The following is a 27,134-nucleotide window of genomic DNA, read 5'->3' as shown; positions in this document are numbered from 1 at the left end:
CCTCTATTTGACGACATAAAGAGAGGGGTAGAAAGAGAGAGAGAGAGAGAGAGAGACATTTTCCAAGCTCTTGAGCCATAAAAACTTTTGCTCAATTTTTGCATGTACCTTGGCAACGGAGTCAACAAGGAGAACGCTTAAAGCAACTACTTTATGACAGGGATTTGCTATTTTATGGAACCTACCAAAGGCAGCTGGCTGGAAGGAGGAAAAAGAAGTGGGAAAAGGGCAGCGCCAGTTCCAATTAGAATGTGCCTGGGCAAAAGTATCTCATAAATTGTCAGCGTCTGTGGCGCGGTGTCAAATAATTTAACCTAATTTGACACTTCAAATGTGCGGCCTTGTATTGTATGTACTACAGAATGGGCATAGAGAGGGGGAGTAGAGGGGAGACAGACTGGTGTCTGTGTATTGTGCCTGGCCTTATCCTAATTTAAGTGTTGCCGCACATTTCTATGCGTATTTTTGTTGCCACATTATGTCTGTTTAATGTATATCAAGGAGGCAGCTCCTACATGACTTTCGGCCTGCGGTGCTCCGGATGGCCATGCCGCAAAATTGCCCGCCTAATTCTGTCTGCCATTTGGCGAGAGGAGAAGAGAGAGTGAAGGCAGTTAGATTCCCTGTCATTGCTGTCTTGACGTGTCTTTTGTATTTATTTATTTTATTAATTCCTTGCTGTTGTCTCTCTCCACAGATTAACCTACCAGCGTGTTGCACTGAAGGAGATTCGCCTGCAGGAGGAGGAGGGAGCACCGTTTACGGCCATTCGAGAGGCCTCGCTGCTCAAAGAACTGAAACACAGCAACATTGTGACCCTACACGACATTGTGCACACCCGCGAGACGTTGACCTTTGTCTTTGAATATGTGGTGAGTACTCTAGAATTAATTCATTTCATAATATAATGTAATTAATCATTCTCTGTTGCATGTTTCATCTATAGAATACGGATCTATCGCAATATATGGAGAAACATCCGGGCGGTCTGGACCATCGCAATGTGCGTCTGTTCCTCTTTCAGCTGCTGCGTGGCCTCTCCTACTGCCACAAGCGTCGTGTCCTGCATCGCGATGTGAAGCCACAGAATCTGCTGATCAGCGACTGCGGCGAACTGAAGCTTGCCGATTTTGGACTGGCCCGTGCCAAGAGTGTGCCCAGTCACACGTACTCCCATGAAGTGGTTACGTTATGGTACCGTCCACCAGGTGAGTCTGATAAATAAATATAAATATCGAAAATATGAATTGAGTTTGTAAAAATCAAACTTGAATAACATATATCTGAAAGTATGGATAAACCAAATAATTTATTTATTTAAGTAAAGAAATAAAATATATAATTATTACTAGCTTTACTTCACTAGGAATTTACAGTAAACATTACTTGAAAAAAAGCTAAAGACTTTTTCTATGTTAAACACTTGTTTACATTTATTTCATTTACGGATATTTCCATTAAAAGTCTGAGCTTTCGGTTATTAAGCGTATTTTCTCTTTAATAACAATTTTTTTACTAAGAAAGCACTTGAAAAAATAACTATGCAAAAATGCATTAGATTGGTATTAACTTTGTTTTTCTACGAAGCCAACCCATTAGTAGTTTATATGGATCTACAAATTTTTCATTTATCTAAAAGCTAAGGGTCAGATTAATTTAATAGTAGACTAAACAGACGCCCTCCCAATGGGTAAAGAATGAAGTCAACAATTTTGCTTCCATGTTTTTTTCATTACTCTATACAAATTTCCTATCAATTTGCAGCGCTAAATTGAAAAAGGCACTAGAGAGAGAAAGAGAATAACAGAGAGAGAGAGAGAGAGAGAGAAAGGCAGAAGGAGTGGGAATAAAGTTAATTTTTTAATATGCAATTCCCCGACATAAACAGTTTGTTGTAGCCTGAGAAGTCCCAGCATTCTGGGTCCTGTTGCCTGGTCCCTAGACTGACCTCAACGGGGCAAGTCAAAGCATGTTAAACAAATTTAATCTGCACTTCTTAGCAGATGACCAGACTCTTGACCAGCATGCAGAGAAATAAAGAGAGAGAGAAACCCAAAGAGCATAACGGATGCATGCAAAACGGACGGACGTGGTTGCTCAGCGGTTAAAGGGGAGGGAACGGCAGGAGCTTAGGTCACCTGGATGTATATGTGTGTGAATGTGTGTGAATGTGTGTGTGTGTGTGTGTGTGTGTGTGTGTATGTGTTTGGAAAACTTTGTTAGCCGCTGGCTGGACTAAGGGCCAACTAAGATAAGCGTTAAGGCGACTTCTGCATGGGCTGTCAGTCAGTGTGTCAAGCTGTCATTCTGGCTTCCTGACTACCTGACTACCTGGCTGGCTGGTCAGTCCAACATCTCAGTTTATTTATATAAAATTGCAATTTATTTTCATACAAAAAGTGCATTTACCTAACGAACCAAACTCCCTTCTACTCCCACTTTAATTTATTTAGATGTTTTGCTGGGCAGCACGGAGTATTCGACGTCGCTGGATATGTGGGGTGTGGGCTGCATATTTGTGGAGATGGTGACTGGGATGCCCACATTTCCCGGCATACGTGATACCTACGATCAGCTGGATAAGATATTCAAATTGCTGGGCACGCCCACAGAGGATACGTGGCAGGGCGTCACACATTTTCCTGGCTATAAACCGCACAAGTTGGGTGAGTAATTGGCCAATTGTAGGCCAACAGCTATAACTACCTTAGAAAAGGGTATTTTAATTTTGTCATACAAAATGTAACGTACTAAACGATTGACAAACCCATAAAAGTATACAAGTTGATCACGATATAATCCGTATGCTAATTAAACTCTCAATTTTGAAGCTATTTTAATAACACAAATGTTAGCGGCTAGATTGGCTTACTACATCATAACGATAAAACGAAAAAACTAACCTTCAGTACAAAAAAAAAACTTTTTAGTTTGTTGAGATATTTAATTCAGTCTCACAGAATATGAGAATATGATATTTATTATATGGTACAAAGCGTTCCAACTTATTTTATAGCTGTCATAGAAACGACCTTTAGTATAAGAAACTTTGTTGTATCTTGTAATGCCGTAAACATTATTACAGTTTGTATTTTTGGCATGATCCTTTACATCGTAAATAAATTTGACTTAAATTTGAATATAATATAACAAATAAATATAAATGTACTGGGAACGATTACTCCAAAATTGCATAAAAGATCCTGTAAAGGGTATTAAATCTTCGACGTGCCGAAGATTACATTTTTTACATATTTTGTTAGCTAAACTAATTTATCTTTATTGCAAATGTATTTGTGCAGGTTTCTATCGACCACGGAAACTGGGTCACAATTTTCCACGGCTGTACGACATCATCGAGGGCGAAACGATAGCGAACGCGTTCCTTCAACTCAATCCCGAGCAGCGCATCGGCGCCGAAGATGCACTGCAGCATACCTACTTTGCGCAATTGCCAAAGAAACTCTACGAATTGCCAGACGGTAAGAGCAAGCAAACTAAATGAATATATTAAACATTTACAAAGCCAAGACTGTGAAAATGTAATGAATTTGCACTGTCGCATTGTCTGCAGGCAGCTACAGAAAAAAAAACCAATTAAATTGTAACACTGCCAACCGTATTTGTCTTAACAACTTTACACTTTACAACACTGTACAATTGTGGCAATTGTAACAACGGTAGGCTTCTGGTTTTTTTTTTTTCTCGTATTTTGTCTTTCTCCTCGGTCGCCAATTGGGCGACAACTCATTTAAGTTTTGCGACAAGTTGGCAAAAGCAACTCTGTTTTCTGTTGTCTGTTTAACTAATGTTTGTCTAGCTAGACCAGTTAACAGTAATTACTTTATTTTACGTTTTAATTTGTATGCCTTCCCTGCCTGGCCGAAAAGTTTCTTGCAACAAGTTGAAAGTTGCCACGAGCAACAGTGCAAAGCAATTTTGTGGCAAGTTCCAAAAGCCAACTAGCTATACAGCCACAAAATGACTAAAATCTTACCTAAAATACTGGTTCAGATTGAAGATAGAGCGAGAAAAGTATTTTGAGAAACAAAACCAATCAAGAGTCAAAGCGAAATGCTTTTAAATAGTTATATTTGAGTATTCGCTTGTGTTCTACATTTCCAAGGCGATTGTCAAACTCGATTGTTGAATGCGACAAATAAGTAACTCAACCAGATTAAAATTCAGGGTTGTCGCTGTTGTAAAATGTTTTATTTAAATGGCTTACAACACTTTATTATTTGTTTAGTCGAGCTTAACTGGCTCATTTCAAATTTGCATAATTTAAATTATAAACAAATACATTTTTTACGTCGTGTTTCTTTAATCAATCAGTATAATTTGATGTTGATAATGCTACAAACTCAAACTTTTTCTTGTCAAAAACAAAACAAGCTCGGCCTCAAAACATTTTTTTTTAAATATTTTTTATTTACTGAAAAAAGGTTCAACAAACTTGAAATAAAATTAGCAATTACAATTTTTAATGGCGGATCAAAATAAAACGTATATAATTTTAAATTTATCTGAAATTGAAAAGAGTTTAAAAGTCTGAAAGCATACAAAAAAATTAATTGTTTAAAATAATAATTGTGTCGAAAAAGATTTATTAAACATTTGAGCTTTATAAATCCATCAGTACTGAGTGATTTCAGCACATTTTTACCCTCTATTTAAACAAGTAACTTCTCAAATTGTTTCACAAAAGAATAAATCAATTTTATAGCATAATTCATCAGTATTTGTTGCCAAACATAAATCATTTGTTGGCTAACAACAAAGTAGAAACTACTCCAAGTAGTTGATTTAAATGAAACTATCAAACTCAATTGCCAGACATTTCCCAGTTGAATATCTTGAGCTTATTATTAGGTGTAGTTTAAGCCAAGGTATTTGCAATTCAATAGATAAACCTTGGATAATCCAGTTTAAAGCATCTTTTTCGGACCATCATTAATTAGACTTAGACTCCTGCCTGCAATTTGCATTTAGCCTGAGTCTGAGTGTATTCAGTGAATCCTCTTGAATTCGAATCGAACTCTGCAATTTGGCAACTGCAATTGCATACTGAATGCGTTCATAGCTAAAGGGAAAACCCAAAGTGAAAAGAGGATCCCCTTTTGGGATTGCAATGAATGAGATGTTGGATTGGGGTGAACCATGCCAAGGATGCCCACTTAATGACTGGGCAGCTTAATGTGTGCTTAAAATGTGATTAACGTTGATTTGTGTACACATCCATCTCACCATGTTCATGGTAAACTTTTCGGACTCCACAGGACTATTTACTAAGCTGAAAATATGCTAATTTTGGTCAAAATTGAAATCAAAGCACACAGGTGAACTCATTAAGGGGCAGCGAGTGGTTACGCGCTCTCTCACTCTCACTCTCCCTTTCACTCATACTTATCTCTGTCTGTGTGTGTTTGCTCATTAAACATTTGCGTAGTTTCAACGCAGCTTAAACATTTTCCAGATAAAATCAATTAAAACGCAACTAATGTGCGGCATTTATCTTGTACCCGGGGCGATTGTGGGAAAGGTCAACGCACAGTCCATAAAACCGCATCAACCGACTCGACCGTGCGAGCTTCGTGGTTGAGGGTGGGAGCGGGTGTTGACCCGTCGGGTTGGGTTGCAAAATGAAATTTGCATTGCAGTTTAATTGTCAGCGTTGTCGACAGTTAATGAAATTATGGCTTGTGCCAAATGTAGTCATAATTTCAAGTTTTTAATTAAAAATTATGATATGATTATGCAATATTTAAATTATATATATATTTATTTATATTATCTATTTACAGAAACCTCAATATTCACCGTAGAAGGCGTGCAGCTGTATACGGAACCAAATCGACAGAATAAATGAAAATTAAAGCAGGTCCTCTCAGTGGATGGCGTACGTTTCTATTGTTAGACCAAAATCCAATCAGCCCATCAACCCAGCAATCCAGCAAAACTATCAATCCAGCAATTAATCAATTCAGCAATCTAAACAACCCACAAACAACAACTACAAATCGGCAGCCATAAAGGAAGAGTGTACGACAGAAGTTTTGCACCAGAAACAATTCTTAGTACGATTTCAATTGCAGTAAAATGTGGTGAACTGTGAAATGGGGCGGGAAAATCAAGGGGCAGCAGCATCGTTAGCATTTCAGTCAAATTCGTGCCTGGGCGTGTTAATTAGTTTAGTTACTTAGGCTAGCATGTCGTCTTCGTTAGAGCCTTGTCTAAAAGGATACTCAGCTTAGTCAAATTTTTGCCCCAAGCAGAAGCACAGACTTTTTTCAATATATTTTAATTAAATTTACATGTATTTAGACTGTAGGATCGATTAATTCTGTCAACGGTTTGTAATAATTGTATTAAAGCGAAAAGTTTTGTGCAAGTATTTTTTCCTTTCTCTTAGTTTTTTAGTTTCGCAATAAATTGTATATTTTTCTATGTTATTGTGTGTAAATTCAGCAATATTGTCCAATTATTACGATCTATTTTATTCATTTCATATGCAATCAATAACCCAGGGAATGCTCCATCAAACTAAGGAGTATAATAAAATATTATCGATAATTTAAATTAATTAATTTTTCTTTTCTTTTGTTTACAATGCCTAGCATATAGTTTTTCTGGGGGAATCCCCCGGGCCATCTAAGACAAACATATGCATATGCAATTGATAAGTACATAGTTCCGAGCACGTAAATCACTTATAAAACAGCAAATATAACTCAGTTTCTCTCGCAGATCAAATTTCGCATGTTTCGGGTATTATAGCTCTGCTCAGAAAAGTCTTCACATTTCTCCAGAGTCGTATTTGGTCCTATAGATACAAATTTATACTCATTTTAAAGAATCCGCTAATAAAATTTTCCAAAAAATCACAAGATTTTTTTTTGTCTTGGAAGTGCAATTTAGTATTGAAATGGTTGATAACTGCATAACTTGGAAGCAATTTTGTAAAATATCTTTGCAGTCTTCGGCATGCCGATAGGTAGTCCTCATTATTGTTTCTTATTTCTTACACATATAATTATTATTATTTTTAAAGCTTCTTTGACATATACACATATAAGAAATGAGAAAATCTTTGCCGCGCTGTTTAAGTGATACATTTTTAATTAATTATTGAAAATACAAATAATAAATGAATTTATGTATAGAGGAAACAAATAAATTTAAATCATTTATACCGCATAATTTGATTGTGTTTTTTATTTATTATTTATTTTATTTTTTACATTTAATTCATTGGCTTTCTAGATATTGTTGTTGCTATAAAGCTGAGGAAACCTGATCTTTGATAATTACCCATTGAAATTGAAGAAATGCCTGGGGAAGTACACCAAATTATATATAAGCTGTGGAGGTAGTTAAGTAATACATAAACTAAATCACGGAACCACCAGAAAGAGAAGAAATGAAGAGAAGACGAAGAGATTTAACGAATAGTTCATACAATAAACATTTTTGAAGACAATTTATGCAAATAGTTAAACAATTAAACTAGAATTGAAAAGTAGTAACAAATTTTTAGCAACAACAGCAATTAAATTCTAAATAAAATAGTCAACAACAACATGAAGTAAAACTAAAGCTAACATTAAAATTAAACGAAATAACCTAACCAAGTATTTTACATAGCGTCGTAGAAAATGAAATCCAATCGATCCATTTCCATGTCTAAAGAAACGTTACGCAACACTAAAGATGAGAGGACAGGAGGAGAGAGTTCAACAAGAAGAACAAGAAGAGAGCGACGAGAGAGTTGTAACAAATGTGCAAAAAGAAATCAAAGACACTTCAAAGGTTTTGAAAAGTAAATTAATCAAAATACTCTATGTATTGACGTGTAGGAGTGAAGAAAGAAAACAACTAAATAAACGTAGAACAAAATATGTTAACAATTATTTACTTAAATCAATGAAATACTTAACAGCCATAAATGGCGCCCTCTGTGGCCCATTGGCCCTAAACTTTTATGGATGGCAAACCAATGCAAAACCAAACATAAAAAACAAATTATATCAAGAACATAAACTAATCGAGTTTAGACTAAAATTTGAATAGTATTATGACAACGTCTATGAAAAATCAAATGAGAATATTTTAAAATTCAACTCAACCAACTGGCAGACAACTTAGCTCGAATCGGTAAACGTTTTTAAACGCGGGCATTTTAGCAGCTTTTAAAAACGCAACCAAAGAACAACAACAAGATTATATTTTATAGTAGAAATAAAAATACAAGTGAACTTGAATATTAAACTTGAAATATAACAAAATAATATAAAAAGAAAAAGACACAAGTTAATGAGAAAACTTTTTCTGTGATTTATGAAAAAAGTATGCAAAACTAAAAATACAATTTATAAAACGAATAAATAAATTTAACAGAAACCAAATGAAGCACTGTAGTGAGAACAAAATTAGATGCTGAGCCAAACGAAATTGCTTAGAATTTTTTGCTAGCAAAAATGATTAAAACAACAACACTTGCACGCACTAAAATTAACAACAAAAAGACGAAATAGAAAAGAAAAATATAATTGCTAGCAATTGTAGGCGAAACAACTCACAGTTTGTATAAACATTTCGCATTGTTTGTACTTAGTTTTTGGTTAATGCGATTTCACATTGTGTAAACACTTAGCAAAAATGAAGAAAAGAATCAAGGAAAAACCTACAAAAGCATTTTCCGAGAAGATGAAAACAGTAACGATCAATGGCAATGCACTTTTTGCACTTTTCCCATCCCAAGGTTACGTCCATAGTTAATAAGCCAAAGAGCCAAAAAATACAATGAACAAATCGAATGAATCAAACGAATCAGAAGATGATCGCCAACAATTTCATTGTTTTCGCAATTAATTTGATCGATCGATTGATTTCCTGTGTTGATTGTGTATTAAGTTCTGGAAGAGCATCAGATATACATTAATTAATTGTTTCAATATGCACAATACAAATTCGAGAATAAAGATGATGAATTAAGCTAATGTACGAGTATAATAACTAAAGTAATCCCAAACAAAAACAAAATGGTAATGGTAATCACTAAGAATGTTTTTAGCTGAACGTGTCTCTAGTTGTATTCTATAGTAGCTAAGCGGAAAGGGTTCCCGCTGTGAACCCGCAGGAACGAAAGGTAAAAAATCAATATGAAAATGAAAATGAAAATGAATCTTGAATCTCGAAACTCAAAACTAAAAGAAAAACTCGAAAACAAGTTAAAGAGATGGAATAACTAAATTATTTTTAATGCATTGAATTTGTCGTAAATATTTAACGTACCTTTGTTAAAAACAAAACAAAACCAAAAACAAATATATACATAAAAGTAATAATAATTATAATAATAATAATGAATCTATTAACACAAAATAGAAACCTAAATAAATATATGAATTCTCTTGGAATTCTCTATAGATGCGTGTAGTTTTTATGTTTACACTGTAAGCATTTTTTGTATAGTTGAAAAGGCAAAGGGTTAAACTCGCCTCAAGGGGCAGCAGAAGAATTCGAAGATGAGGAAGAGATTAACATAAACAATTTTTGTAAATATTCGTAGTTGATTTCTCAGTAGCGAAAAAAGCAGAAGCAAACAAAGCCCAAAATTAAATGTTTATGATTTAATACAAAAAATCAATGGCAACTAAATACAATTTGAATAAGTTCAACCTGTACAATAATTTAATATTAAATAAAATGCAAATACCAAACAAAATCAAACCGCAAAACTCTTTTAATCGCCTTAGAAAATCCCTCACTTTTTATTAGCTTTTTATTTATACTCAGAACACATGCGACATTGAACTTCTTTCTTGTGAATGTGTGAGTGCACTCAGTCGACGATTCATGACACACTTTGCGATCAGAGGCTGTCAGCTGCAGACTTGATGAATGTCTCAGAGTCTTCTCTTCAAAAGGCATAAATAACAATCAAAACTAATAACGTTTGATGACATTAATAAAATAGTATTGCCCGCGTGCTAATTAATTCATATGAAATCGAGTTCAGTTTTGGCATGACAATTGAAATGCCTGAGCTTTTTATTAAAATGGGACTGCTCAATTTCAGCACCCACAATTCCCCGCAAACCACAATCTGCCCTACAAAGTCGCAAGCCACAGAGTTTTGTAATTATTCAAATGACAAGACTCTTTTTTTGGGCAAACAGGCCCGAGACATGACATCAAGTAACTTTTTTCCATCAATTTATTTGTTGTATTTTTATTTTTTGCCATGATCTTGCGTCATCGAATTGCCTGCCCATTCATCTGGCTGAGGGAATTGCTGTTGGAGCTGAGGCTGAAGGGGCTGCAATCATAGTTCATCATGTTGTCTTGGCTTGACTTTGGTCTATCTGACTCGGTGCATCTCCGCACGACTCCAGCAGCTGGCCGAGAGTCTCAGCTAAAGGTAAAAGGTTTCCAATTGCAACGATGACCGGAAAACCTTCAAAACCCCATAACGGACACACGACAGAAAAAACAGACAGATAGACAACAAACAATTGCTTAGTAATTTAGCAAATACAACTAAAAGTGACATAATGCGGAAAACTATAAACGACATCATCATCATCTAATAGGTATCTCTCACAGTAGGCAAAAAAATTAAACATATTTTTAGTATATCTAAAGTTAAAAATACTTTAAAAGACTCCTATAATTAAAAAATAATAATGTTGTAATTCTTTGATGTGCCGATGATTTAATACCCTAGAAAGCGATGATAGAAATTAGAGAAGAATGTTTATATTGATAAAAAAAATTGTCATCTTATTAAACTGTTAAGAAACCTCGTCATATAAATTCTTAATATTATGGACAAAATTCTGCAAACCGGTTCAGAAATAGTATTACACAGAAACTGATGACTATATCAACTCAAAACATTGTGTTTAATAAGAAGTATCGACCCACGACAAGGCTACAAACAGATATTAATAGCAACAAGTTGCTTGCAATTACAAATTCAAGCCACAACTGTATTCATCATGTGAGTAACCCGGTACTACTGTTTACCTTCTTCATGCCTGTGTTTGGTTAAGCCCAAGGGAAACTCTGAGTTCATATGTAGATCACTTGAATGTGACGTAAATATTGAGGCAGGTTTTTGAATAAATAACGAAGTGAGCTTTAGGCTAGGTAACATGTTGACATCATTTATGGCCTAAGAGATAGACTCAAGAGAAAGCAAATTAAATAAAGCATATAGCATATACTTCATAATAAATACCGAAATAAATATATATTTTAGGCTTAGATTTCAACTGTCTGTGATTAATTTATTTTAATTGTAATAATTTTCTTAATTGTTTGTAATTTATGTGTAATTGAATGCATAGTTTTAACCGAAATGATTCATACTTTGGATGCTCTTATCATGTTAAACAGCGTCGTGAGTGATTGACAATGCTGTCCATCTAAGGCTCGGGGATTTTTATCTCAGAGACAAGGCAACGTGCCATGTAAACAAATACAAATCAAGACAAGCCCATCGAATACGTTAAGAGATTACGCGAGAGATTCTCTCTCGAAAAGCTCTCTCGCTGATCTCTGTATGCTCCGGGTTGACGATCGATGAATGGTTTAGTCGCTTCGTGGAACTCGCGTCGTACGGTCGCATTGATCGTTCTAAAAGTCCAAGGTGTAGTTCGTTATCAATCGCATTAAATTGAATCTTTCGACAATCGGAAATGGGATCAATATCAATGCGCCTCGTGTGCGCGATTATTTTCGCGGTGATCTGTGTGAATCACCCGGTAATCTGGGCATTGGCACAGCAGGAAGTGGGGAATACAGGAGTAAACTCTACTCAGTCTCAGTCTCCGTCTAAGCCTCAGTCTCCGCCACAATCTCAGCAACATTGGAGATATCATGCGCGTGGTAATCAGCGAGTGCGTTAAGTATACGTGATTTAATTAAATTAGCAAGTGTTACGCAGTTTTTTTTATTTACGGACTGACTGAGGTTATTTGCTGTTTACTCTATGCAGCATAACACGGCGCTAAGTGCCACGCCTGCCCCTCAGCACAGTGAGATCAAGGAGCTGATGACAAACCTGCACGATCGAGTTGGCGTCTTGGCGACCCTGGACGAGGATCAACGCAATCGCCTGGAAGTTATCGATAAAAAGTGAGTGGGAACCAGACCTTTCGGCTTTTCGGCTTTCGGCTGCTTTAACTCTTTGACTTTCTGGGCAAGGTGACGCCAGAGATCGAACCAGAAGACAATGGAACTTTTGCCCATTGCCTTGTGTGTGTCGCGAACGTTGACGAACAGGTTTTGCACGCATCGCAAAGTATTTAGGAAAACCGGTAAAAAACAGAAAACACAACTAAAATTGCTTCTGGTTGGGTTTTTGTTTTTTGTTTTGTTTTGTTTTGTTTTTTCGATGCTGTCGAAAAAAACTTGTCAATTACAATGCCATTGATTATGTGAAGATGCGCAATAATTAAATGCCAAGTAACGCCTAATTATTCGGGTATAACAAAACATCTACAAGATGCACAGCATCATCTCTCTTCCATTCGAATCCATTGAACTTTGAAATCCCGCTGTGTCTGTCTATAGCTTTATTTATTATCCGCTTTTTTGGCAAACAATTTTCGCGCACTTTATCTTCTGTCTATTGATCGCATCTGTATTTTGTAGCTGCTTTCGTTTTCTTTAGAAATTCTCAAAAATTTGTTTGCAATTTGTTTCGCTTTGTTTAAACAACATCAAATTTTAAACACAAACAGGTTGAGAGCATACAATATATTAAATAAGCGCATAATTAACATGCCAAATAACAAAACACTCAATTGGAAATACCTTACTGAAACTTTTAAGTATAAACGCACATGAGTTGCGATTTATTGCCGCTAAATAATATACAAATATTTATAATTTTATAAATTTGTGCGTCCACATTGAGTCATTTTTCTTGGTGCATATAAAGAGGTCAGAATGGTTTTATTGACACAGACATTTGAAGTTGATATATTGATGATATCATTTCATTTTATGCGAAATTCATTCTGTTGTCTCTTCTGCAGAAATATTTTCCAGCCTTCAACATTGCTTATAATGATGATTTATGATGATATCAAATAAAGTTCATACATTTAAATTAAGAATAAAGAATTTTGTACAGAGCGCTTTAAAATAGAGTTAAAAGCAGATTAGAAGTGTTTCCAATTTTCGCATTTTCCTTACTTGTACATTTATAAAATCAAATAATGATCATTTTCTAAATGTGGAAATTATCTCAACATAATCTGTGAGACATGAGCTGATTCATTCGCAAATATATGAGTTTCCAGAATTTAAAGGAATCAGAAATTATTTTGAGACAGTGAACAATGTAGCTGTATTTATTCATAATTTTCTTATATTTTGCACTTTACAGAATAGATCAGTTACTGGAAAGCAGCACGGGACGCATGGAATCGCTGAAGGTGCAACAGTTGAACTTCCAGCAGCGATTGGACAGCTTCGAGCACATTCAACGACTGACAAGATCCACGCTGGACGAGCTGAAAGGTGAAACGGATGTTTACTTGGGTTCACGTGTGGCAAGACAGCTAAGGCAAAAGCAAAAGAATCGTGAAAAGTTGAAGGGTAAACCGCAGACAAGATTCACTATTTGATGTCTGTCATTTCGAAAAATGTATAATAGTTGATGTTGTTTTTGCTGTTGTGCTGCTTGACCTTGCTTTAAATCCAACGATGCCTCAACTAAATGCTCCCCCGTATCCCTAACTCTTCCCCTGCAGATCTTTCTCGTCAGACGCGTCAGGTGACAGAGCCACCGCCGCACGTTGCGGAAAATATGGCAGCGATTTTCAATCGTCAACCTGCCGCAGCAGCCGCTGTATTCAATGGCACCCAGTTGGATATCAATGGTCGCCTTGATGCCTTAGCCACACTTTTGGTCTCGTTGGCCTACAGTGTCAAGGAAACGCAGCAGAATACCAAGTAAGTTTTTGGGAAGAGACACTGCATTCCTACAATCAGGGATCGTAACGAGTACGACCATTTTAAAGTAAAAGTTACTTTCTACTATCACTTTATTGATTTTTATTAATATTATTTATTATATAAAAATAATTCAATAATTTTTATTTTATTTTTTTAATTACTGTAAGAGTTATTCGTCAATATTTATTATAAAAGTTTAAAATTGAAATTGAAATTTCATATAAATTTATATCATTTTTTTAATAAGTAAAATCCACACTTATCTTTTTATATACTCTTGTAAAATTTTTTTTAAATTCAATTTTTTCGTAAATTTGTTTTATAAAAATTTTAAATTTACATTGAATTGTTATGCTTATAAGTTTTTACATAAGTCAAACGTACACCTTTCTTTTGATATACCAAAACTCCTTTAAGGATCAAGGTCTTGTTATACGCAAGTATAGTTCCTTTAAGGATAGATTTTCGGATTCATTTAGATCATTTTTTTTATTTTTTTGCCTAAGCTAATTTGCAATATTTGACTGAAACTAACTCCGAATTATTTGCAGCATCATCAAGCGTCGTCTGGCACATCGTGGAAAGGGACAATCTGCCCGCTTGCCTCAAACTTCAGTTGCATCACCCGTTACTGTGGATGAGCAGGCAACGAGCTGCCTGCAATCCTATTTGGCTGTGAAGGGCATTTTGAGGCTGCAGTTGACGCCGGAGAGTGAATCCTTCTATGTGCCATGCGAGGGCGATGGCTGGACTGTGATCATGAAGCGATCTTCGGACGACCTCAGCTTCGAGCGTAGTTGGCTGGAGTACAAGGAGGGCTTTGGCAATCTGGCTGGCGACTTCTTTATTGGCCTGGACAAGCTGCATGCGCTCACTTCCTCAGTCCTCCACGAGCTGCGCATTGTTCTCGAGGATTTCGAGGGGAATGTCGCCTATGCTGAATACAATGCCTTTGCCATAAGCGGGGAAAGGGAATTCTACACGTTGCATCTGCTGGGTCAGTTCCAGAATCAGGTGGCGCCCACGGCAGGTGATTCGCTGTCTTATCATGCTGGCGCCAAGTTCAGCACCTTCGATAGCGATAACGACAATTGCCTGGAATGCAACTGTGCGCAGCGTCTCAAGGCCGCCGGCTGGTTCAATAATTGCGGCACCAGCAACTTGATGGGCGTCTACCACGCCCAGAATCCCAGCAAGGCCGGCGAGACGGGCATCTTTTGGGACACGTTCCAGGGCAAGGATTACTCGCTGCGTAGCGTCAAAATGCTCATACGCCCCGTGGCACAGGACGAGGCCAGACGCTAAACGAGCGTTTGAAAGGGCCCGAAAAACTGCCATCAGTCAGGGAAGCTTTAATGCTCTATAACTATGAGTATATACAGCTATGGGAGTGAGTTTGGTACACTTCAATGATTTAATGATATATATAGCTCAGTTTTGAACAAATTTATTTGAAGTATAGGCTATTTGTTTATGAACAAACTTACATCAGTTTTAAAAATCAGCAATTAGAAAATTACTTTAAAAAAATATTTGTATTTAAATGTTCATATATTTTTTTGTGTTGCCAAACTTATAACCTTAGCTGTATGTAATCCTAGCCAGAAACTCAACTTAATCCCAAGCTTTGCATTTTAATTTAGCTGTTAGCCATGAAGCTCTTTTGCGTGTATATGTACTTTTGTCCAGCACTGTATATTTATGGAAAATTACCTAATACCCTAAGTTAATAAAGTTGCGCTATGTGTCGTGTATTTCTATCTCTCTTGCTCCCCTCTGGATGCATCTCTTTCGCTTTCCAGTCGTGCGTCAGTCACAACATTAATCGTTCCAATTAGACAAAATGCACCACACGGCAACATGCAATCCACTCTGTCTCCACTGTCTCCACTGTCGCCACTTTGTCTATTTAGGCTGAGGCTCAATAGAAGCTCAGTTCAAACCGTATTCGACTGCCGCTGGCAACTCTCTTAACATGGCTAAAATGTTCTACTGTTGGCTGTCCTTCTTCTGCCAGTTGTGGAGCCTGCAGGCGCTCAGCTTGGAGTCGCTGATTGCCCAGAGCAGCATCTACTATCAGATGGATGCCTCGGAGCTGTTGCTGCAACATGTTGAACAGTTGACTTCGGTGGAGTCCCTCAAGTTAATTGTGCACGGTTTTGTTGGATCTCGTAGTCACGGCTCCATAATGCCGCTCAAAAATGGTAAGATCTAGTTAGACTCATCTCTTGACCAGTTCTGATTGGATTTATTGACAGCCTACATGGCTCAGGGATTTGAGAATATTATGATTGCCGATTGGTCGCCCGCTGCCAACTTGGATTATCCCAGTTCTCGGCGAGCTGTGGGCAAAGTGGCTTTGGTGTTGGCCAAGCAGCTGGAACAGTTTCTGGCCAAGCACAACGTAACGAATGAAGCGGTGCACATTGTCGGCCATAGTCTGGGTGCCCACATTGCTGGGCGAATCGGTGTCTACTTCAATGGAACTCTGGGTCGCATTACGGGCTTGGATCCCGCCCTGCCCCTCTTCACCCCCCGCTCCGACGACAGCCTGCAGGCGATTGCTGGCCGCTTTGTGGATGTGATCCACACGGATTACCCGGTCTTTGGTGATCGCACTCCGCGTGGCACCGTCGACTTCTATCCCAACTTTGGACGTGCCCCACAGCCGGGTTGTGAGGAGGTGGATCTTCTGTCGGCCAGTAAGCTCATCCTGGAGGCTTGTAAGTGCCCAAAGATTCCTTATTGACAGCTGTATCCGATCCGAATCTTGCAGACAGCTGCAGTCACAATCGTGCTGTCCTCCTCTATGCGGAATCCATCGGGTTGCCCAAGAGTTTTCCAGCCATTTCCTGCAGCTGGAAATCGATCAGAAGCAGCAAAAGCTGCTCACAGAATATAAACACTACACATCTGGAAACAGCCATTAATAATATGGATGATGATCAGGTGGTTTACATGGGTGAACAGGTGTCACGCAGGTGATTTAAATTCACGGCCAAACTCAACAACATTCGTTTATTTTTTCATTATTTTGCTAGCGTCATCTCTTACTATTATTTGGAAACCAATGCAGCGCCACCTTTTGGCCAAGGCGTGCGCGCCAAGTTTGATTAACTCGAAACTTGGCATGAATGCGGACTGCAGCTTACAGCATATGAACTGTAGATGGCGGTGTTCGGTTGCAAAATTAAAAATGATAAAAACTCAATAAAAATTTATAAAATTCCAAATTAGATAAAATTAAATAAAAAATGTTATTGAAGTTGGCTTTTGGCAGAGAAAAGTTAAAAAATTTACATCTAAGCAACAAAATGTAAAAAAAAAATCAAGAACATTTTTAGAAAAATTCTGCAAAAATTTTAAAATTTCTCACAAAATTTTGAATACCCATTTTCGGAAATGTACTTATTTCTTTAAGTAAAAAAATCAAACCAGATCAGAAAATGTTTAAAGAGTGGCAACCTGCGGCTTAAAGCGCTGTTGTGGCGTTGTTTGCCTTTTTGATTGCTAGGTGGCTAATTCTGAAGAGTCACTTCGGTTTGATTGCTGAAACTAAACCATAAATTTGATAATTCGTTGTAAAAAATCATGCCAAATTGGACAATTTTGATAAGTTGATAAGCTTAAGGTATAATAAACTTCTCACATTAATAACTTTGTTAAAACTAGACCGATTTTCAAGCGGAATGTCATTTTGATCATTGTTTATCCTCTAAATTTAACATTAAATCTTTTATTTTATGCAACTAACAAGTTCTCTACCAATGGGGGTGATTTTTGCAATATTTGAGTGATGTAAATAAATGAACAACAGAGCTAGTTGACCGCAACCTTCATTTCTCACTAGATTTAATTTTGCATGAGCATTTGCAAATGGGAATTTTATGAATGAAGTTCAGCTGCAGGCACAAACGAAGAGGAAGACGAAGACGCAGCCGCAGACTTACACTACGTCTTGACTGCATTCAGAAGAAGGAAAAGAAAGAGGGGAAAGACCAAACCGATGTTATTTATGAGTCAATAACTTAACAACAAAACGCTCATCTACATTTAATGGCGATAATTTTTGACGCAATTTGAGAAACAGACACAGCGGCGGTCGAGTTGTCTTCTTGGTCTAAAAAGAAAGCAAGAAGCTGAAGAAAACCGCAGAAGAGATAACACAAAACACTTGACACCTTGGTGAGCCTCCAGGCAGAGTCCGGCTCCAAATACGTTGTATGGCATGGTGTGAGGTAAGGAGATACACCTGAGGCACCTGAGCACAATAAAAGAAGATGAAGAAGAAGAAGAAGCAGAAAGAAACAAATAAACGCAACGATCGTAAATTTCCAATAAAAAGATCCGAGCAGAGAGCGCAGCTCTTGTGGAAGCGGTAACCACTAAAAGGAGGGCAACATGCTGTAAATTTTAGGATTTCCAGATGCCAACAGCTGCCGGCAAGAGTTCGAGCCCGAGCTTCAATGGCATTCCATGGTTTCTGGAGACTCGAGACTCGAGACTGGAGTGTGGGTGGCTTTCGGGAGATAACATTCATGGTTGCACTCGACTCGCTGACTCGTTGCGTTCTAATTCATTGCCTCACTTGACTGGTAGCATTGTATGAGTATTTGAGAGGGCCACCAAAGCTAACTCGTTCCACAAATCGATTTCAGGCTTCATTAGCCCCACATAGCGCACAGGAAACTCCCGCACTTTGCAATATGCTTTTCTTTTCTTCTCTTTTCTCCTTTGTTTCACTCTTTGGCGCATAGTTTACACGGCAAACACAAATGCGTAAAACTATCTCCCGCTTCCCTTCCCTTTATGACCCTAACTGTCGCCTCATCCCACTACCTGCAACCTCCCTTTATTGATGCCCCATGCTCGGTCAAGCAGCGAGTTGTTGTTGCTTTTTTACTCCCATACGCGTACGTTCTCATTTTCCTCCATTTCCCTTCATTCGATTTCATTTCCATGTTAAATTTTTGTCGTTTTGTGTATTTTTTTTTTGTTTTTTCACCTTTTGTGAATTTGTGTCATTCGTCGGTTTTTCCTGTTCGTTGTCTTTTGTTTTTATTTAGTTGTTGTTGTTTTTGTAACTTGGCTTTAATTTCTGTTGACTGAGAAAGGAAAACACACAAAAGTGCTGTTGACTTTCTAGCATCATTGGACGCTTGATGGAGCTGACGGAGAAGTCGCCTACCTTCAAAGTGTTCCGCTCCAATTCGAGTGATTTGGCTGAAGAATGCCAAGCAATTTCTGATAGTAAAAAATGCGAAAGAACTGTGCAATTCCATTTGAATAACATTGATAAATAATAAAATTTATTGTTGATTTCCGATGGAAATAAAAGTAATAATAATAAATAATTTATAAAAATATTTTCAATCTTATCAAAAATGTATAACTTTTTGAAATGATTTAGCCAAATAATTTAAATGGTTGCTATTAATATTTTAATGAATTGTTTCCTCTTAATATGTTATTAAATTAATTTGTTGCTTACAATTATTATCATATTCAGATTGCCTTTACCTTAAATAATCAATAAATAAATGCAACACATTTCTGCCTGCATTATCCTTACCTTCATCCCCAACTGTATTCAAAATTATATAATTCTTCAACTGTTTTGACACATTTCTTAATGGCACTTCACACACGCACACTCATTCGCACACACACTCGCATACACACATGAAGGAGTCAAGCAAGGCATACGAAATGGAATGAACAAACGAAAAGGCAAAAGACAAGGAGACGGACAAACAGAAGAGAAATGATATTGTAATTGGCAATCGCTGTCGTGCATAAATCACATGCATAAATTCAACCTACGGACATTTTGAAGCGACACCAACGCGTTTTGTTCTTCATTCCCCCCGTTAGCCCCTCTAGTTCCTTCACCACTTTTTCAGCGGTTCCTTTTAGCCTCCCCCTCGCTATGGTCGTTTGTTGAAGTCAATGTTGCTATCCAATTGGAAAATTTTTCATTAACTAATTGAACATTTTATGGCAGCACAGGTCGCACAGTAATTCAGCCATGGAGGCGACTGCTCGACTGTCGGACGGGTCGCTTAGTTGGCTCTAAGACAAAGGCAATGGCGCCAATATTGATGACAAACATACAGAGGACAGGAAGATTCCCCCTCGCTGTCTAGTAGCAGGACTGCCTAATCTGCGACAGGCTACAAAACAGGCCAGGACACGAAAGGACGTTGGCCCAAATGAATAAACACACACACATAGTTGCCAGTGTGCGTATGTGTGTGTGTGTGGCTTTAATAATTTACGAGGATGCGCTGTGGTCGAACTGCCCTCGCATTGTCTTCCCTGAATACACAAGTAACGCTGGAAATTTGCATAACTGTCTGACAGCGTGTCCGCCATGGCGGATATTAAACATTAGCGCGTGCTGGACAACAACACAACACAACACCCCCGCCTCCCCTCACCGCTGTGCCTGGCGAGAAACCCCAAAAATAATTAAGGTGAAAATTGCTGTCGACACGCAAACCGTAAAGCCAAAACAATAAGGCAACAAGCCAAGAAGTCAAGAAGTCAAGCAGGCTAACAGGCAACAACAGCTCGGAGCTCGACATTATATTTCTTTTTTTAGTGACTTTTTTGAGAAATGACCAGAAAAGAACAGCAACAACAACAACAGCAGTCGCTGATAAGGAGGAGAGCAGAGAGCAGAGAGCAATCGAGAGGAACTGGAGACTGACCGATTGCAATGACTAATGAAACCTATTAGCCCTGTGACAGATGAGAGTCTGTCTCGTCCGTCTGACTGGGACCGATGATGGATAAGCTCATTAAACTGAGCTCCAGACGAAGGCGACAAGATTGCGGCAGTCACATTCGGATAAGTTGGATTTTGGAAGCTGTCGTGGATCAACCAGTAGCCCAATAGTTGACGAGGTCGCCATCAGTTGGCGGCAACCATCTATGAGATTCCCCCGTAGACCTTTTTGACCCAATGGCAGGCTTTTAATTGAAGCTTGTTGGTGGCCCCGCTTCGCCTTGCTGACATTTACTTATCACTAATAAAAATTATTCAACTATTTTGGAGAAATAGGGATATCCTTATCTCGGGACACCCTCATACCTCAATGTTGCATTAATGTCTGTGAATTCCATTTGTTTACTCAAGCAATGAAAATTTATTACAGTAAGATTAGATTAAGTTACAAATTGAATGCAAAATTTGTTAATGTATTAAAATTGGATTTGGATGAATTAAAAATTAATGGTTGATACTACCAATAGATAGACATAGATTTTTTCTATATTAACACACGTTAGCAATTAATTTTGTACTAAAAATAAATAAGAAAATTCCGTTTGGTTATCGTTTTTAAAGTAATTTTAAATATTATTTTAAATTCTTGAAATATAAAAAAAATTTTGTTACATGATAGTTTATTTAAATGCTTGAAACTAATAATTACTTTACAGCCCATACTTTATTACAACGAAAGTGTATATAAAAAAGTTCCTTCCATAGAAATTCAATGAATCGGCATATTTTTATTATCCAAGGGAAGCCGTTTAGATTTCGAAAGCGGAACTGCCTTCCAGCTAAGCATATCAGTGATAAAAATTGTTTTTAAGCCTTATAAGGAAAGAACTTTCTTATCATATCAAAGTCAGAATCTAATCAGAATTCAAATTTCAATCGAATTATTCTTTGATTTTGCTCAAGTTCCGACCATATTGCTTTATCACGAATAAACTTTTCCAGGCTGTCATAAAATCGATAGACAATGGAATGGAAATTTTTTACTAAATATTTGCCTTTCTAGTTAGCTGAGGAACAACTTATTTGATTTTATTAATACATTTTTTTTTCTTGGTTTTTGCTTTTGGTGTCAGTGTCAATTGCTGTGTCGTCTACGTAGTTTGTTGTGTTGATTTTTGGGATTGGCAAGTGATTTCATTATTATTTTTTGTGCTTTTTTATGATTTAATTACATGAAAAATTATATTATTATTATACAAATGTATTGCTTAGTGCAATTATTTCGTGCGTCGTCGTCTTTACGATCTGTCTGCTTTATGACTGGAGTCAAGGCAATCAATAGGGGGAGCTGAGATTTCACAACTGAGCCAAAGCCTTATGGGGGGTTGTTAGTCTAATTAATAACACATATCCATGGGTGTTGCTAGCTGTAACTATACGTTGAGAAGGTGTAGGTGGGCGATAGAGGCGGGGTTGTAGGTGGCATTGGCTTTCTCCGTGCGGCTGCCCACACAGTTGGCTTTAATTAATTATGTAGAAAAATTAATTTCATTTCAATTGTGCGTCTCGCAGGCGCATCTTGAATCTCTCATCATTAGCAGCTGCTAAGACCCAAAAACAAAACCGAAATCCAAAATCCAAAATAAAAAAACCCGCTGAGTAAGCAATGATCGTGTTTGCCCCGCATCCTTGAGCTCCAGCCGCCACGTCCACTCAAGTGTCATATTCGAGTGGGCTCGAAGGTGATTAACGCGATCATAGAAATGATGTTTTCAAAAAAGTATATTAAAGATATGAGTGTGTGTATAACCAAAATGCGCGTAAGTGTGTCGGATCGTCTTCGTCTTCAGTTCACGATGCTAACAACACCTGAAGTGGCCCCTACAAACGATCGCCCCGATGATCACAATAGCTGATCGCGTCTATGATCATGACTCTTTCTTTCTCCATTTGCGCACGCGCTAAATGTCAAAATTTGACAATTCGACACATTGCAGCGTAAATACCCTTTCCACAGTTAACATTTGAATATTAAGAGAAAATTCTGTAATGATCTCTGTTCTTCTATGAATAAATATAAATGAAAAAATGTTTAATTAAATTATATGTTTTACAGTAAAACTTTTACTTTCATCTCTTTACTAATCCTTACTTCATATTGTTCTTTTTATATTTCATTCTTCTATTACAATTTATAGTAATTTAATGCAGTTTTTCGAAAACTAGTTCCATGTTCTATTCTCTACGATTTCTGTTATTATTTCAGATTTTCAGTTTATAAAATTTTTATAAATTAGGCTTAACTAGTATTAATGTTCTTATTAATCTAATATTTTTTTAATTCTTGAAACTAATCATTTATATCTTGATCTTTTTTACGTTTTTAAAGTCTTCTTCTCTCTTCAATTCTCCGCAATTTGTGATAAACTCGAAACTTGAAGCTTCATGCATTTGTGAAATATATTTCTCTTCTTGTATTCCTTTCTCCTTTACTTACTTTTTTTGCAAAATACTTTTTTTCATATCAAGCTGTCTCATCTTAAATTAATAGCTATTTTCTTGGTAAGCTAATATACCCTTTTGTGCATAGGGTATTCAAGATACTAAGGCTGCCTGTTGTTTTGGCTATTGGGGCTTTATACTTGGTGTTTGATGTTTGGTTTGCTGCTGCTCTAACTGTGGCGGTGACTGTGGCGGTGACTGTGGCGGTGACTGTGGTTGTGACTGTGGCATGGGCACGCCCTCAGCGGCATGCCGCCCACTGTAACATGTCGAATCATTCATTGCATTGCACAGCACAGCACAGCACAGAATGTGGGCTGGCGCTGGTGGCCTATAAGCCTGTAAGCCGGGCCTATTGGGCCTTCGAGGTGTTGAAAAAAGCAGTGAGTACGCCGGCTTGAAGCGTTTTGTGTGCATTTGTAATTGTTAAAAGGCTCTGCCCGTTGCTCTGTCGCTGTCATTATTTTCTGTAACATTTAGCAAAATCATTAATAATTGTTGTAGCAGTTGTTGTTGTTGTTGATGTTGTTGTTGTTGCCGCGACACAGATACGCACTTAAAAATTGTCAGACGATGTCGAGACAGAGACATCGCAGTTTTAGTGTTAACTTGATTAGCATTCGCATAAATTGTGATTGTTGATTGTCGCTGTCGTTGTTGACTTTGGCAGTTGCATCTTGGCATTTGCATAGAATTCACATTTGACTGCAATTTGGGTTAATGTTTCAATAGATGATATCTATGCTTAGATATCTGAAGATCTGTCTTTAGCTGGAACTCATATTCGGTGTGGCCCGTCTCTAAATCCACTGAGAATTCAATTAAACTGCGTTATGCAAACAAACGAATCGATTCGATTCATTTTGATTTGTTTGAACTCTCATTCCCTAGAAGATAAACAAGCGATTCTGGAGAAAATCGGCAGAGAGAGATAGAGAAACAATACAAATTGCCGCGTAATCTTCGAGTGCCTTCGAAGGCGACAATAAAGCGACATCGAAACAATTTTTGAATACGAAAATGTTGTCCTTTCGTTTTTATCAACAAGTGCCGCCAAGTGGAATCAATCAAGTGAACACAGCCGATGCATACAGAGAGATTTCCAGTATTCCTTGGAGAATTTCGGCAGCGTTTGTTACCTCTCTCGAAGCGTGACAATATTTTGGCCACAGTTTCAACCGAAATCGGTTTAAAGGAAGGGGAAGGGAAAGGGAAAGTGGAAGGGGAACAGGAGCCTCGGGACAGTTGAGCTGAGGTAATTAATCATGCGAGTTGAACGATAAGGTCGCATTGGAACTGAGCTCAGTGTATACACACCAATATATATTTCATTCTTATAAACAACAGGTACTTTGTCCCCTAAGGGGGTGAGAGACAATGTGTGTGTGTGTGTGGGGGGTATGACAAGTATGGTAAAGGGTAGCATCCATAAATCCCACAGATATCGTAATGAGAAAATCACCGAACGACATTGGACAGAGAGGATTGCGGGTGTGGATTACAAGGAATTTAAATATTTATTGTGAGTTTGTATCAATTTGACATAAAAGCGTCAATATTGATACTTACAGATCGGAAAATGAATGGGAGCAGAAAATGAACAAAACAAATCGAAATGAATAATGAAGCTGAAGAATAAAACCTGAAAGGTATTGTAGGGGATTTAAAATCGATTTGCATTCATCGAAGTTAAGATTGGAAAAGCATAATAATAATAAGTAATCGAATAGTGACTTCAACTTTAGCATTTAGCTCTATCAATACAATCTGCAAAGTCAAGTAACTGCGGATAGAAATAGCTAAGATATTATCTATAGATTGGCGTACAAGTATCTCAGAGATACGTAAGACAGGCAGCGCAAAGCGATAGCAAACAAAGCAACTGACGTTAAACACAACAAAAACAAAAGCTACACGCAACTGACATTGTCAAAAGCAAAAGCAAAAGATACATTTGTATCTCGTCTGTGTGTGTGTCAAAGTTGTAGCGTCTGCTCTAGGTTTAATGGCAAATTTGCACGAGGTAAATACGAAAAGCATACAGATGGATGGAGAGTCAGACAGACAGAGAGAGAGAGATAGAGAGAGAGAGAGAGAGGTAGAGTGAGTGAGTGAAGTGCCCGCAACGGCAGTCAATTATCAATAGACAGACATGTAAGTGTGTATCTGTATCTGTATCTGCAGCTGTATGTGAGTTAGTAACTAACGTACAGCAATGGCTTGGTACGAGATACATTTGTATCTCAACTAGTCTGCTACTTCACCTGCGTGTCATGTTTTCAGTTCGCTTTGTTTTTTTTTTCGTTTTGCCTTCAATTTCATTTTGTTTTCTTTATTGTTGTTTTTCCGTTTGCCACTGCACACGCAAAACTAACCGCAATATTTGCTCTCCCTTTCTCTCTCTCCCTCTCTCTCTCTCTCGTTCTCCCACTCTCTTTGAGTGGCGTTCGGCAATCTGATTGGCTGGCAAACCGGCGACTGCGCCGCTGCCATTGAGGCCACACCTCTATTGACTGCGGTCTCTGCTTGCCCCCATGTTTAGACAACTGTCGCGTCGCGTCGCGTCGCGTGTCACCCCCAACCCCAACGTCAATCCGAACCCGAACCCGAATCCATGTCTCAAACTTGAAATGGGAACCCTCTGGCTCAGCATAAAGCTTCCTTCATAATGGACACCCAAAAAGGGGTGGGGGATTGACAAGGGTTCCGTTTGGTCAAAATGAAAATGGCTTTTATGTTTGTGGCGTGCGTTGCGATAATTTTACTCCTGACGCCGAGGATTCAGGGAATTGCTTATGTACACAGATACAGCTACAGATACAGATACAAATATATATCTGTATGTATATGTTTAATGGCTAGTTTATCGATTTCGTTGTTGGCCACAAAGAAACTTTGCATGTGATGTGTGTGGTTAAGTGTAATTTTGTTATAAATTTATGATTTTATTTTATTACATTATGTTTCGTATCAGATCTGCGGGTGGCCCATTAAAAAAGTCTAGAATATATAATTAAAGTAAAGTTTCCTCCAATTTTATGATAAGTATCTTTTATCTTTTTATTGATTTAATATAAAAACAAATGAAAACACATGTGTTAATCATATTTAATATGCAAATGTTCATTTCATATTTCGACCTTATTTTCAGTCGTCAAGTATCCGCTTACAATTTACGAGTATAAACGATATGTTGACAGTTGAGTTCATGTTTTATTTTCATCAAAATATATTCAAAACGTGTCTCAGTCTTGTAATATGTTAAATTTATTGATATTTATGACTAATATGCAAGTATTTCTCTGTTTTGCATAATCCGCATAAATGTTCAACTTGAAATGATCCGCTTTATAAGCAGTCTAAACCGTCTCAATGACGTTCCAATCTAAAATGGCGAATCGAAGCAGAAAATTCGTGTAGTCAACGAATCTCTTATACCCTCCAATAAGACCAGCTTAACACTCACACACACCTGAGAGAAGAGAGCGCGTCTGATAAAGCTTGTATAAGAGAGTATCAGTGAGTGATCAGTGAGAGAGCAAACGCGCGCGCTCTCTGAGAGAGGCAGACACCTGGTTGTCGAGCATATATCGAATGAGTAAAAAGTGGTAAAAACAACAAACAACAATACAAGCGTTAAGTCAGCTAAGCAAGCAAACCATAAAGTCACTGAGCAGCAGGGCAACAGGGAAAGGGGCGAGGGGCAAGGGAGGGGTAGCTCTCTGGCAAGGGCAGATCCGCTCGGCTCGAGAGAGGTGTGCGGCAGACACAGCGGCAGAGCGGGGGAGGAAGAGAGAGACTCCGAGTCTGGTTAGCCAGGTATGAGTACACTAATGTGTGTCTCTGTGTGTATGTGTGTGTGTGTGTGTGTGTGTTGTTGCTGGCCCGCTAGCTGACTGGCGAGGTTCGTCTGCGCGAAACCTTCGCT

General features: G+C 37.7%; 3 protein-coding genes across 4 annotated transcripts in view; all 3 read left to right on the top strand.

Moving 5' to 3' along the window:
* Positions 1 to 6,720, top strand: part of LOC117787079 (cyclin-dependent kinase 14) — a 71,326-nt gene extending 64,606 nt beyond the window's left edge. For both annotated transcript variants that reach the window (XM_034625524.1, XM_034625523.1), the window contains 5 exons: positions 698 to 872; positions 947 to 1,208; positions 2,454 to 2,666; positions 3,303 to 3,482; positions 5,805 to 6,720. In XM_034625524.1, coding sequence (XP_034481415.1) covers positions 698 to 872; positions 947 to 1,208; positions 2,454 to 2,666; positions 3,303 to 3,482; positions 5,805 to 5,869 — 895 coding nt within the window. In that variant the 3' untranslated portion in view covers positions 5,870 to 6,720. The remainder of the gene's footprint in view (positions 1 to 697; positions 873 to 946; positions 1,209 to 2,453; positions 2,667 to 3,302; positions 3,483 to 5,804) is intronic.
* Positions 6,721 to 11,606: 4,886 nt separating this feature from the next.
* Positions 11,607 to 15,728, top strand: LOC117787078 (angiopoietin-related protein 7). Its single transcript, XM_034625522.1, has 5 exons — positions 11,607 to 11,906; positions 12,005 to 12,144; positions 13,403 to 13,614; positions 13,770 to 13,971; positions 14,526 to 15,728. Exons 1-5 carry the CDS (start codon positions 11,706 to 11,708, stop codon positions 15,277 to 15,279), a joined length of 1,509 nt encoding a protein of 502 aa, XP_034481413.1. The 5' UTR covers positions 11,607 to 11,705; the 3' UTR covers positions 15,280 to 15,728.
* A 221-nt stretch (positions 15,729 to 15,949) lies between these two features.
* Positions 15,950 to 17,174, top strand: LOC117787143 (lipase member H). The gene is made up of 4 exons (XM_034625585.1): positions 15,950 to 16,178; positions 16,233 to 16,697; positions 16,751 to 16,955; positions 17,016 to 17,174. The coding sequence occupies exons 1-4, from the start codon at positions 15,950 to 15,952 to the stop codon at positions 17,089 to 17,091; spliced, it is 975 nt and encodes a 324-aa protein (XP_034481476.1). The 3' UTR covers positions 17,092 to 17,174.
* Positions 17,175 to 27,134: the final 9,960 nt, after the last annotated feature.

Source organism: Drosophila innubila (genome assembly GCF_004354385.1).
Source record: "Drosophila innubila isolate TH190305 chromosome 3L unlocalized genomic scaffold, UK_Dinn_1.0 0_D_3L, whole genome shotgun sequence".
Lineage (NCBI taxonomy): Eukaryota > Metazoa > Arthropoda > Insecta > Diptera > Drosophilidae > Drosophila > Drosophila innubila.
This window is presented reverse-complemented; position numbering and strand designations above follow the sequence as displayed.

Coding starts and splice junctions, on each gene's coding strand:
- LOC117787078 (XM_034625522.1), top strand. CDS start 11,706: ATGGGATCAATATCAATGCGCCTCGTGTGCGCGATTATTTTCGCGGTG. Junction 12,145..13,402: donor CTGGAAGTTATCGATAAAAA/GTGAGTGGGAAC, acceptor TGCACTTTACAG/AATAGATCAGTTACTGGAAA. Junction 13,972..14,525: donor GAAACGCAGCAGAATACCAA/GTAAGTTTTTGG, acceptor AATTATTTGCAG/CATCATCAAGCGTCGTCTGG.
- LOC117787143 (XM_034625585.1), top strand. CDS start 15,950: ATGGCTAAAATGTTCTACTGTTGGCTGTCCTTCTTCTGCCAGTTGTGG. Junction 16,179..16,232: donor CATAATGCCGCTCAAAAATG/GTAAGATCTAGT, acceptor ATTTATTGACAG/CCTACATGGCTCAGGGATTT. Junction 16,698..16,750: donor TAAGCTCATCCTGGAGGCTT/GTAAGTGCCCAA, acceptor CGAATCTTGCAG/ACAGCTGCAGTCACAATCGT.